This window comes from Ptychodera flava, chromosome 21 (genome assembly GCF_041260155.1).
Source record: "Ptychodera flava strain L36383 chromosome 21, AS_Pfla_20210202, whole genome shotgun sequence".
NCBI classification, from domain to species: domain Eukaryota; kingdom Metazoa; phylum Hemichordata; class Enteropneusta; family Ptychoderidae; genus Ptychodera; species Ptychodera flava.
Window position 1 is genome coordinate 35247422 of NC_091948.1, and position 12158 is coordinate 35259579.

At 39.7% G+C, this 12158-nt stretch overlaps 2 protein-coding genes across 6 annotated transcripts in view; one reads left to right on the forward strand and one right to left on the reverse strand.

Moving 5' to 3' along the window:
• The first annotated feature begins 1797 nt into the window (after positions 1 to 1797).
• LOC139122119 (uncharacterized) lies at positions 1798 to 3767 on the forward strand. The gene is made up of 2 exons (XM_070687516.1): positions 1798 to 2111; positions 3233 to 3767. The coding sequence occupies exons 1-2, from the start codon at positions 1896 to 1898 to the stop codon at positions 3578 to 3580; spliced, it is 564 nt and encodes a 187-aa protein (XP_070543617.1). The 5' UTR covers positions 1798 to 1895; the 3' UTR covers positions 3581 to 3767.
• A 3513-nt stretch (positions 3768 to 7280) lies between these two features.
• Positions 7281 to 12158, reverse strand: part of LOC139122139 (gonadotropin-releasing hormone II receptor-like) — a 195757-nt gene continuing 190879 nt past the window's right edge. For all 5 annotated transcript variants that reach the window (XM_070687555.1, XM_070687553.1, XM_070687554.1 and 2 more), the window contains one exon: positions 7281 to 8858. In XM_070687555.1, coding sequence (XP_070543656.1) covers positions 8320 to 8858 — 539 coding nt within the window. In that variant the 3' untranslated portion in view covers positions 7281 to 8319. The remainder of the gene's footprint in view (positions 8859 to 12158) is intronic.

Here is a 12158-nt window from a genome sequence, read left to right on the forward strand (position 1 = left end):
TCGAAGTACATGATATTTGATATGGTTCTCATCATTTTGAATTAGTGTATGGACGTATTCAAAGCCAAATAAACAAGTGAGTGCGGGGCATAATCATTCTGTAAAGTTTTATTATAGAGCTTCAATACACACAAATACACAAATAAAACAATATTACATTTCTATAATTTTAAAAGATTACGTCAATCTCATTTAATCGAATTTGTTTGATAAATACACATAGATTATTGTGAATTGTCATGACATACGTTAATGACTGTCATAATAAATGAAAAAACTTGAATACCATTCAATGTTATCGTTGGCGATGAAGAACTATGAAAGGACAATTACATCAAAATAATATATTCTCAAATCGTGATGAATAGCAACAATGTGGCAAGCGGGTGTTTAAAACTACATTATTTATCAGTGATATCTTTTTATAAGTAAACAGTAATCAATAGCATGGTTGTGACGGTACATTTATATTTCGGTATATATCTATATCTGTATATATATATATATATATATATATATATATATATATATATATATACATACATATGATATATTCATCAGAGCAATGATTATTTTTCATGAAAGAAGTATTTAGTGATAAAAAAATAAACGAAATCAGTAAATGGAAATAAACAAAAAACTAATAAGACAAACAAATGGATGCAAATTGAAGATTAATTTACTTTTCAGATTTACTGCTACGTATTAATCATAAGGTGCCGGTGCATAGAGACTTGCTGACTTGTTGAAAACATGCAGTGAGATGTCTTAGGTCTATTGTTTATATGGAACGATAACTATTAACCAAGCTTCAAATATTGTGAAATTGTTTGCGTTGAGAAACTAGGAAGGATATTTTGGAAGGATGATTATATGACTGAATAATTTCAAAAACACGTATTCTTAAACAACATCGACGGATTCACTTCTATATACACGTCTCTTTCAATACATTAAATAGTTTTGCAATTCAATTCATACAGATATATTATCTTTAGATACTACTTTAACAGGAACGTTTATTATTCTGTATTGTTTGCAACATCGAGGAAAATTTTACAAATAACAGTGTTCCGTGTCTATTTACAAGGATCGCCTGTCAATTGCTATTGAACACTGTTCAATAGTTATTGTATGAGCCATGAATTGTCGGGTAACAGTTACCAATATTGTCCTCTCCACAATCACATCGCTGGTATAACGGAACATGACAGGGATTTTCTCTGTCCCCCACATGTAATACCCTGTTATACTTTCTTAGAAATCAATGCGAAAACACACTTTAAGTATAGGTTAAAGCCCGAGTACGAGGGCTCTTCTGGTAAATAAAGTCCAACCCAACGATAAAATGTCGAGCCGCAGGCCGAGACATTTTATCGTAGGGTTGGACTTTATATACCGAAGAGCCCGAGTACGAGGGTTTTATCCGACTTAAAAACTATCGCCCCTAACTGATATATTTTCGTTTTCAATGTATTTACGTCAACCGTCCCCTTTGTCAATGTAACATGTTTAGGATATGAATTAAAACTTTTATTTGTGAAATAGCCTTCCAATGTAATGGAACATCCTATAAATGCCCTAGGGCACATTATATAAATGCCCTAGGGCACAGCAGATTTTGTGTTGCAGCTGGTTTCCGCTGTATTACCAAATTTGAATATTAAAACGTACCAGATGTCTACAGAATATGACATGTTCACTTTTTGATTGGACAGTACTTTACTACGGCGCTGTCATTCGTTTCTGGAATTTGGTGACCAGGGCTTTACGTGTTATTCAAAGCCGCATCACGTAGTGAAAGTAATCCGCCATATGCAAATTTATAAGGTATAAATAGAAAAGGTGTCATCCGGACTATCTCTCCTCATTGCACACGGGACCAGCGACACAGCATGGCATCGTCTCAACCAGTTGCTTGCGCCAACCAAGCCTTTGTTGCTGCACACGGAGGCCCGTCTAGGGCGACTGCTGCTTCTCAACCACCCGAGAATGCTGAGAATTCCCGTGCCCGTACTGCTTTGCAAACACCACTGGGAGCCAATGACAAACAACCACGACCAGAAACGCCTAGACCCCAGATAGGGCCACAGGAGAGCCAACCTTCACAGGTGAGCATATCGTATCGTAGAGCTGGTTTGTTAGACTGTTTGATACGTTGCTTGTGTGCATGTCGCCGTCATTTCATTACTAGATAATTGCGAATTATGCAAGGAATAGCACGAGTCAGTTTTCGTTTGGCACGCTACCACCTGTTGGTACGAGTCATTCACCTGGTCTCTCCAGGGGCGCTAGCATGCCGCAAGTTTGTGGTGCGCACGTGTCTAGATGCTTTCAAGTTGGAATTTCTTCGCTGATACGTTTTCCGCTTCCTTTCCCCCCTGTTTTTCATTTCTGTCACTTGGCTTGTTTGTTCATGTTCACTGCTCTTTTGCTTGCGCACGTGTAGTATTCATGTTAGCCAGCTGTCTGTGGTTTCCATGTGATACTGCAGTCTCATTTCTCTCTCTTTTGTCCTCTTTGTGTTCTTTCTCGTCTCTTGTGTTTTAGTTTCATACTTGTTTGTTTCTCTTTCTGTACCCTCTTTTCACCATCCTGTTATCTTCTTTTACTTGAAGTCGCTAAGTCTGGCCAGGTAGTTAACTCGATGAGGAGTTGCTGCGAGGGTGCCGGGAGAATTGGCCAGGTAGATAACTCGATGAGGAGTTACTGCGAGGGTGCCGGGAGAATTGGCCAGGTAGATAACTCGATGAGGAGTTACTGCGAGGGTGCCATCAGTGTTTTAGCCTGTAGGGGAATATAAGCCCTTGGTGATCGAGTTCTAGTAACATATAGATGGATGGTATTGTATGTGGGGAATACAGCAATAACAGATGAGAAGTTGCTGTGGGAATAACGTACAGACCTCAAGAGTGGTACTTGAGGACGTTATAGTAAGGCTAGTGCATACATTGTGGAGAAGTGGCATAAATGATTAAAAAACGACAAAAAAAAAACAAAAAAAAAAAAAAAACAAAAAAAAACAAAAAAAAACAAAACAAAAAAAACCCGTATATGATAGTGATGCCAGCGGCGGGCATAGTGGGGTGCTGTGATTATGCCAAAGAAATGTGCGAGTATGCAGATGTAGAGTATACGACCATCTCGCTATGTTGTTGCGATAGAAGGTAATGTTGTCTACTATAATATTGAAATGATGTTGACGGCTGATATTTCTTGGTTGAATTTATAGGCTGACGAGATGAAGAATTTAAAGACTCAAATTCAGAAGCTTCAAGATATGGCGGAAACTGCATCCGTTGAGGACGCCCTGTCGAAAGCCATGGAATTGGCGCACACACCATTGTTGGCCTCCAGGGTTCAACTCGTCAGCGCATTAAGGGCACTGGTCGACAGAGCGACGGTTGCAGCTCATCCAAAACTGCCTAGGTTTCGGGCGGTATTAGCCCAGTTCGAGTCTAATGATTTTGGGCAGGAAGCCGGCAGGTTGTTGATTCTTCTCCTGGGAAACAAGGAAGAGGAGGAAATAGCGTCCAAGGTGTCAAAATTTATGCGCCATTCTTCAAAGCCTCCCATGTAAAGTAATACCTCCTCCTCATCCCCTTCTACAGGGAGGGTCCATAGCACCCTCGTGTACTTACCTGCACACCTCGCATTTCGAGGTCCTGTCTAGGGGCGCCCTCACAGGTAATTTTGTTTTTTTTTTCCATGTTTCGGCCTTGATCTGTTCTGTTGCAGAATACAAATGTACCATATCCATGGGAAAAGTTTATGGTGAAAAAAATTCCGACGCCTAGAACTACCTACTATTGGGTAACTTTTGAGGGTGCCCCTCGACAGGGCCTGGAGTGTAACCCCACCATCGGGGATGTAACGATGGGAAAGATGAGAGCTTCCCCAACGACATTAGCTTTTCGCTGCCCCGATGAATTCATCGCAGGAGAATTACATCGACACAGATGTAACTGGGAAACTATTATGTCTACTGGTAGTCACGATCCTGTCATGGAATGGATCACTAATGGAGTCGGAGTCTCGGAGTATTTTCAACATTATAAAGGTCCATTTAAAGAAAACTGTATGATAGTTCCACCCCACCAGCTCGTATCTTTGCCAATAATCCTGCCTGTGTAAATTTTGTTGAGTTCATTTCTCAGTCAATCTCCTCTAGAATCCAAACTGGCGCTATTTCAGCTGTCGGGCAGGTCGGCATAGACCCCCACCTTTTATTGTCATGCCTATTACTGTAGAACCAAAAAAAACCTAGGATGTGTATTGATATGAGATATCTTAATCTATGGATCAGAGACATCCCATTTAAGTTAGACAAGCTGATTGAAGTCTCGCGATATCTTGGATTATCACTTTAAGTGTGACGATAAAAGTGCTATGACCACCTTCCTATTAAGGAAGTAGATCGCAAATATTTTGGTTTTCAATGGGCAGGGCAATGGTATCTTAATAACACGCTACCGTTTGGCTGGAAGCTATCTGCGTATATCTACCATACTGTCGGTTACGCTATCACGAGTCACGCGCGTATCCTAGGTGTCCCCTGCCTACAGTACATCGACGATAGACACGGGGGACCACTGAGACCGGCCTATAATAGCGACACGCACAGTGATTGGTCGAATTTCGATCTCGCCGAGGCGGCAGCATACATCCTATTTAAGTTATGTATAGACACTGGCTACTTCATAGCACTAAAAAGAGTGTACTTAGACCGCAGAAAGCCTTGGTTCTCTTAGGTATGATAGTAGATTCCGAGAGTAAAGCTTTCATCATTCCCCCGCAAAAAAAGCTCCGCTTCTTAGAGTTAGTAGAATACGCCATGGGTGAGAGTGTGATACCAATTCCTTTGTTGCAAAAAATCATGGGGAAATGTATTTCTTTCAGTCTGGCAATTCCATGCGCTCGGATCTTTATCAGGCAAATGGCCTTTGCTCTATCGAAAGCGCAAAAATTCGCTAAGAACACTATCAACATTCGTATCGGTACCCCACTCAGGAAAGAACTAGACGAGTGGCGCAATTTGTAAGTCCATTTCCCTGGCGTGACGAGAAACATGCAATAATTACGGCATACACAGACGCGAGCTCTTACAAGTGGGGAGCGATTCTACAAACTAGCCCGGTTCAGTCGACGTCAATAGGAGATAGTTGGGAATTAGAATGGAGGAATAGACCAATAGTGGAAAAAGAAGCAGCAGCCCTTGTTAGAGCGCTAGTAGCATTCGGCCAGCAACTAAAAAATGTACGATTGAACGTTTGTTCAGACTCCGCTACCCTCATGTATGCGTGGAATTCTGGTTACCCGGGCTCCAAATCTCAACAACTAAATCAGATACTGAAAGATCTTTTACCTGTGCTTAGAACACAATATATCTCTCGATATATCTGGATGTGTGGGGCGAACAATACAAACCTTGAAAACTGCAAAGTCTGCAAAACCAAGACTCCACAGTTTCTTTGCCAAACAACTGACACTTGTGATAGTAGTAATACTGATCCCGGCGTCGAAGCTATAGACCAGCGATTGGAAGAAGTGTTAGGTACTCGTTCCGCTCATGAAATACAAAAAGACCGTTTTGTACAGCAATTTGAACTTTTTTAGTTAACCTTTACTGAACCGAAAACGGTTTTAACTGCCTCCCCCCATGATGTTTTGCGATTTCTAGTCTATAAAGATAAGGATGCCAAGTCACAGGTACATATAGTGACCTGCCCATACTTAGGGCGTACGGGTATGCAGCAGTGCTCCTGCCCAAAAGGTTGCGTGTTAACACCATAAAAAACATGTTTCAAAATTTAAAACATTTTACCAGGCCCTAGCAAGTGGCGTTGACAAACGTACACCCAATCCAGCCGATTCATACATAATTGATAGATATGTAAAGAAAATAGCCGAAGAGCAAGCAAAAGCCCTGGTCTCGCCAAAGCAAGCTACGCCTTTATTTATTAATAAGATGAAACTTGTATTTGAACATATACTTCAAAAGATAATGCTTGCAAAATCGCCCACACAGTTATTATATATATTAGCCAGAGACATGGCCTTTTTCAAGATGTTGTCTTTTTCTGGAGACAGGGCACACGACCTAGGCCACGTGAAAACCCAAGAAATTTTGAGATTTCCTGACGATTCTGGTTTACTCTTTAATCATACATTTGGAAAGACGCTAAGAGGCGACTCCACAAATTTATTTGCTATTAAAAGATGTTCCGACTAAGTCATGTGCCCTGTCAATTCGTTGGAAGCGTATATCGCTTTAGCCAGCAGCCTGGGCATTAATATTCTCACTGGTTATCTCTTCCGGCCAACCGCCCCACAAGGAACAATAGAAATAAAACCAATGTCTTCCCAATTAATATATTATAGGCTGGAATCATATTTACAGGAGGTTGGTATTAATGCAGGAGAAACACCGCATGGCTGTCGAAGCGCATGCGCCATCTCACTTGCCATGACGGGTAGAGACATATACGCCCTCATGGAGCATGTTAGCTGGAAGGCGGAAGAGACAGCTAGGTACTACATGAAGCTTTCAAAAGTTACACAACTCGGCGCACCAGCAGACAAACTCGTAAATTTAGTAGAAACATCAGGCAGTATTACAGACACATATAAGCATATGGATGAACTTGTCGGTTTCCACAAGGCTTTCGAGTAAAGGGCCTATATTATAATCTATACAGAGGATGTTACTAATGAATATACAGATATTAGTTAGGTTGGTAAAGCTAAGTGTGTACTCCATATCATATAGATGAATAATAAACATCTTGAAACATGCGTATCGGATCTCGCTGTTTTTCTTCCGGTACGTTGTTAGTGATTGGGATTGGGATTCTTTTAAGGTATGGGTATTAACGGGAGCAGAATAATATGATGCGTAGAGCATCAGGGAGCAAACCAGAATTTCGACCCAATCCTAACAATGGCTATATCCCTGAGCGAAGTGATAAGGCTTTAAATATATAGTTATTCAAAGCCGCATCACGTAGTGAAAGTAATCCGCCATATGCAAATTTATAAGGTATAAATAGAAAAGGTGTCATCCGGACTATCTCTCCTCATTGCAAACGGGGAGAAGGCGACACAGAAGTAGGCTAAGACCCGATGGTGTAGAGGAGATACGGAGAGGGGCGGCGGTCTCCCGCCCACCCACCCCATGTATATATTGCTTCGCCACGGATAAGCCCACCAGAATTTCGACCCAATCCTAACAATGGCTATATCCCTGAGCGAAGTGATAAGGCTTTAAATATATAGTAAATAAAACACCCTGAATTGAGCACTCTGATTGGTCAATCAACAGTGGATAGTTTTTAAGAAGAGTTTTTTTTTCTGTGCGAGAAACTAAATACAAAAACAATGCATACATTTTCCTTCAAAAGTCATGAAACCGTGAAAATCAATATGTTTGATGACTCATGGGTATAGAGAACAAAACAGGAAACGCATATCTTGCTTGACTAGTTTCTCCACAACTAAGTAAACCACTGTCCTGAATTAGGTACTCGATGATTTCTGAGGTCGAGGCTGGCTTAATGAAAATTGTGAAAGAAGGCTGTGTTACAACAAAATTTATTAACATTGAACTTTCATGGATGCCTTATCGCTCTTGGGAAGTCTGCCGTCAACAACTGACCAAGTCTTCAACTAACAAACCACGAAACAGGACAAAATATAAACAGACAATATATAAAGGCGTAATTATATAAATTGCTAATTGGCGGATAAATACAGATTCTATATTTTTTTGAAAATGTAGCGTTTATAATTATATTGAATCCATCGCAACCTTGGTCACGTGTGACAATGGCAACATTGCATGCTTTATATGTTTAAATTACACAGAATAATACCAGTGTATTACGTAAACTGCATGAAGAGAAAATGCACGCTGATGATGTATTGAATTATTGTAAGAGAATTGTCATGCTGGAAAATGTAAGAATAATGCTGAAACGATGAATAACTACTTACTTTTCAAACTTGATACACTTGTTATTTGTATCAATACTATTATTCACGATATTTAGGCACGTCTCAAGTCGAGTAGATAAAAAGCAAGAAGGTGTCAGCTTTACGATTTGCTTTACAATGGACGGGAAACTACATTCTGACATCCGTGTGGGGACTTTGTACATATGCTAGATCGTACTGCACGCTTTTAACTATCTGCCATTTTTCTTTAATGAAACCTAACAATCCTTAAGTTCATTATTTCGTTTATTAAATCCAGTCTGTACATTCATCCGATACAAGTATTATCCATTTTTAAAAAATTAATATTGACTTTGGTCAATCATTTCACACATCGGAAGAATCATTCTCTTCTTTAGTATTTGCCGGGTAGTACACCATATTACGATTATTTGTCCTGCTTGGCATGTTGGTGACATGAGGACCTGTCATTCGTAGTCCATCTCTCCCTTGCCAGTTTGTAGGCCTGAATGATGTAGTGAAGGTTCTTGACGTTGGACAACGAGATCCATTACTGGAATAGCCAGATCTTGCTGTGTAATTTCCTTTAAGGCAACAACAGCAACGGTTGAATTCACGTTTGAAATTGATGGTGAAGATACCGTAAACAATGGGGTCCACACATGCGTTTGACAATGCGCAGACGAAGAGAATATCCATGACAAATTTGGAGATGAAGTCCCAGGCTTTCTCGTTGAAGTGCAGTACCATAGTAATGGTTGCATATGGTGTCCAGCAAGCAATAAATGCCAAAATGATCATTGAACTTAACTTGATAGTCTTCATCTTGGCTTTGGAGATGGTGTTGGTACCAGTGCGTCTCAAAGTAACGCCACCATCGTGCTTCTTCCTTTTATCATCATTGTCTACATAAAAATGAAAAATGAAAACAATCTATACGTTTAGTAAAATTTTATATCGAATGCAAGTTTTAAAGGCTACCTGAGGCATTGCGGTTAATTTAAAGTAGCAACTACCGGCACCTTGTTCATTCTTTCAAGTTTTTTTTTTCAAAAGATAGCTATATAAATGGACCGTACAAGTGTTGCTGTGTTAAAGTTGATCCAAGTAAGTTTGGATTTCAAGAGTGCATATCTTGCTCTCGCTGACACTGAGACATGAAATGAAATGTGCAACGCCAAGTATTTTGGCACAACTGACAATATTTTTGACACGGATCTACGATAATACACGAAAAAGTTATGTGAATGGTGCAGCGGAGGAGTATACAGCAAGATAGAGTTCAACAGAGTATGGCGTGCGTAACCAAGGACGCATGTGGAGGTTGCCAGGAAATATAACTTTTACTGATGGCGCGCTGGCCGCTGATTGGCTAATGATCGGGGAAAATACTATGGTATAGCGTCGCCAATTTTGGAAATGACCCGTACTGTAAATCGCTCCATGGATTGCCTTTCTACTACGAACCATCAGTTTGGATTTAAACCAGAACATGGTACTGATATGGCTATTTTGGTATTGAAGGAGATTCTGAGTAATTACAAACATCATAACACGCCTGTTTTTCTTACTTTATGGGCGCTTCAAAAGCGTTTGACTATGTTCATCACGATGTTCTTTTTCAGAAATTGATGTCAAGGGGAGTCAAGCCTTATTTAATTAAAATTCTGTTCTATTTATACACATTTCAAGATTTTGTTGTTAAATGGAATGGTGCTTTATCTGCACCATTCCAGTCTAAAAACGGAGTTAAGCAGGGCGGAATTTCATCACCGATATTTTTCACAGTTTACTTAGATGATCCCAGTAGGAATCTCTCAATGCTTTCGCTCGGATGTCTCCTTGGCGATTACAGGGTGAACCATTTAATTTATGCTGACGATATAGTTATTTTTCTACTGGAGCTTGCGGTCAGCAAATTTTGGTCAATTGTTGTGGTCATAATGGCAGTACAAACTCGATATTTTTTAATGAGAAAAAGACAGTGTGTATGTTAATTCAACCTGGTGTTCGGAAACTCAAACCAGTTCGGAAACTCAGTTCCAATTTATCTAAATGGTAGACTATACTGTTTACAAATACCTTTGTCATTAATATCTTGTGACCTTAAAGATGATGAAGATATTGTCATGAAATATACTGGACACAAAATCGCCGTCGGAACCCGTCGGTGCGGATGGGTCCTAACTTTGAATTTGCAGGTGGTTGAGGAAAATAGGCAATATCCCTGATTTTCAGATGGGGCGTTCCCGTGTATGTCAGTCACCAAATTAGGGGCGGGGTTTTAGTCACATGGCCATGGTAACCATAGGCAACCAATCTCCCGGCTGGGACACTCTGGAGGTAGCCGTCCTGCAGTGAGCAGTGCATCTCTGTGCTCTCCTGATCTAACCTCTTGGCTACCACTATTTCCTTCTATTTTGCATTAAATCCTACTTCTTGCTACTCTTAGTAGGCCTCCGTAAGGCTGAGGTGCCAGATTTGCAGGTAAACCAAGTTAGTTTTCCAGGTTCTCTGTGGGTGGTTTCGTCTGAGTCAAGGCGTGTGTTCAGTCGCCTCTCTAGACCCAGTTTTATACGTGCGTGTTCTGTCCACGCACAAGTCGAACACCTCAGTGACGGATGTCATTCAGAAGCCCGTTCACGTTACCACACTACAGATTTCTGAGAGAATTGTCCTCACGTATTTTATCAGGTGTTGACTTTCATGGTATTTTTGGTAATTTAAAGGATTTCGTTACAATATTCAGGCACAGACTCGATTTTTATACGCTAGAGGTAACGCTATCATTCGCGATTTCAAATTTGTTTCTTTGTCATTTATTTTCTTTCTTTTTTGTGATATTCCTTACAGTTCTTACTTTTGGTGTAATTTTTCTATGAAAATGTTTATAACGCTACGAGAGGATATTCTCAGATATTTCGTAAACTAACGGGTTTTCAATATAGTCATGTTCAAAGTAATACTCTATTACTTGTTAATCTCCATGTTTTAACCTTTGATGAAATACTTAGGAACAAGTCGTACAGTTGTCTTAGCAGATTGCATCTCTCTAGCAATGTGATTGTGTCCTCTGTACTGTCCATGTCAATTTTTCAAATAGTTTGTTATGGAATGTTTGGTGTCAAAGACTATTTCAACTTGTAGTTTTTTTCTTACCTACTATGGAATATTTTTTATCCGAAATAAACAACAACAACAACAACAACAACGACAACGACAACAATAATAATAATAATAATAATAATAATAATAATAATAATAATAATAATAATAATAATATTAATAATGATATTAATAATAATATTAATAATAATAACTTCCATTTAATCTCGGAAAATGATACATGACGAATTATCTCAGATACAACATTCACAACTGTATGATTTCGATGAAATGTCAGACATCTTGCAAAAAGTACGCATTAATCGTGGGCGTAGTTTTTTGTTTTTGTCTGTGCTACAGGCGTACAAGGATGCTAGATGATTCGGAACATGTAGTAGCGATGACCGCCGTCAATTTGCCTATTACAAACTTGGAGATTGACGCGTCAGCACACGCCAATTAGTCTGAAAGGTCACGGTATGTGGTACAAGATGAATTTAACTGGCGCATTTAGTCGAAACTACCGCCTTTGACGAAGCACAATCGTATGTGTATGCTCACCGATGCCTGACTGAGAAATAGACCTTGTGACCTATCGGTGACCTAAAACCTGAAGCCGTGTACTACACTGCACTATGGCATCCCTGAGTTAGCATTCAATGAATAATCTCATGGCCAAATCGAGTGTACTGACTTGATTGCGATAAGGACTCGACTGAGCTAGCGATGCATAACAGATTCGGTTACGAGTCAAGAACGAAAAGTAGGAAATTAGCAAGCTGAATGTTATTACTTAAAGCTATCTGTCAACAGAAAGCCATCTTTGTCGAACAAGGATGATCAAACATAAGTTTCAACAGCCAATTTCATTCATTTATTCATTCATTCACCCATCCATCCATCCATCCATCCAAGTCGATAATATGCTTGCGTTCACTGAATGAATGTCATTGTAAGTTTTGTTCGGTTCGCACGAATCTTCTATAGTTCTCGATTGTCAGCTTTTCGAAAAATACAGAATTTATGAGCTGAATTTATACAATCTAAACATTTTCGACATGTAGAAGTAGCTCAAAGTCGGGGGACAATCTGAGGAAATT

What these genes read in the sequence shown, in the direction of transcription:
- LOC139122119 (XM_070687516.1), top strand. Translation starts at nt 1,896, where the DNA reads ATGGCATCGTCTCAACCAGTTGCTTGCGCCAACCAAGCCTTTGTTGCT. An exon ending in AGGAGAGCCAACCTTCACAG is followed by an intron (nt 2,112 to 3,232) that starts GTGAGCATATCG and finishes TTGAATTTATAG; the next exon opens with GCTGACGAGATGAAGAATTT.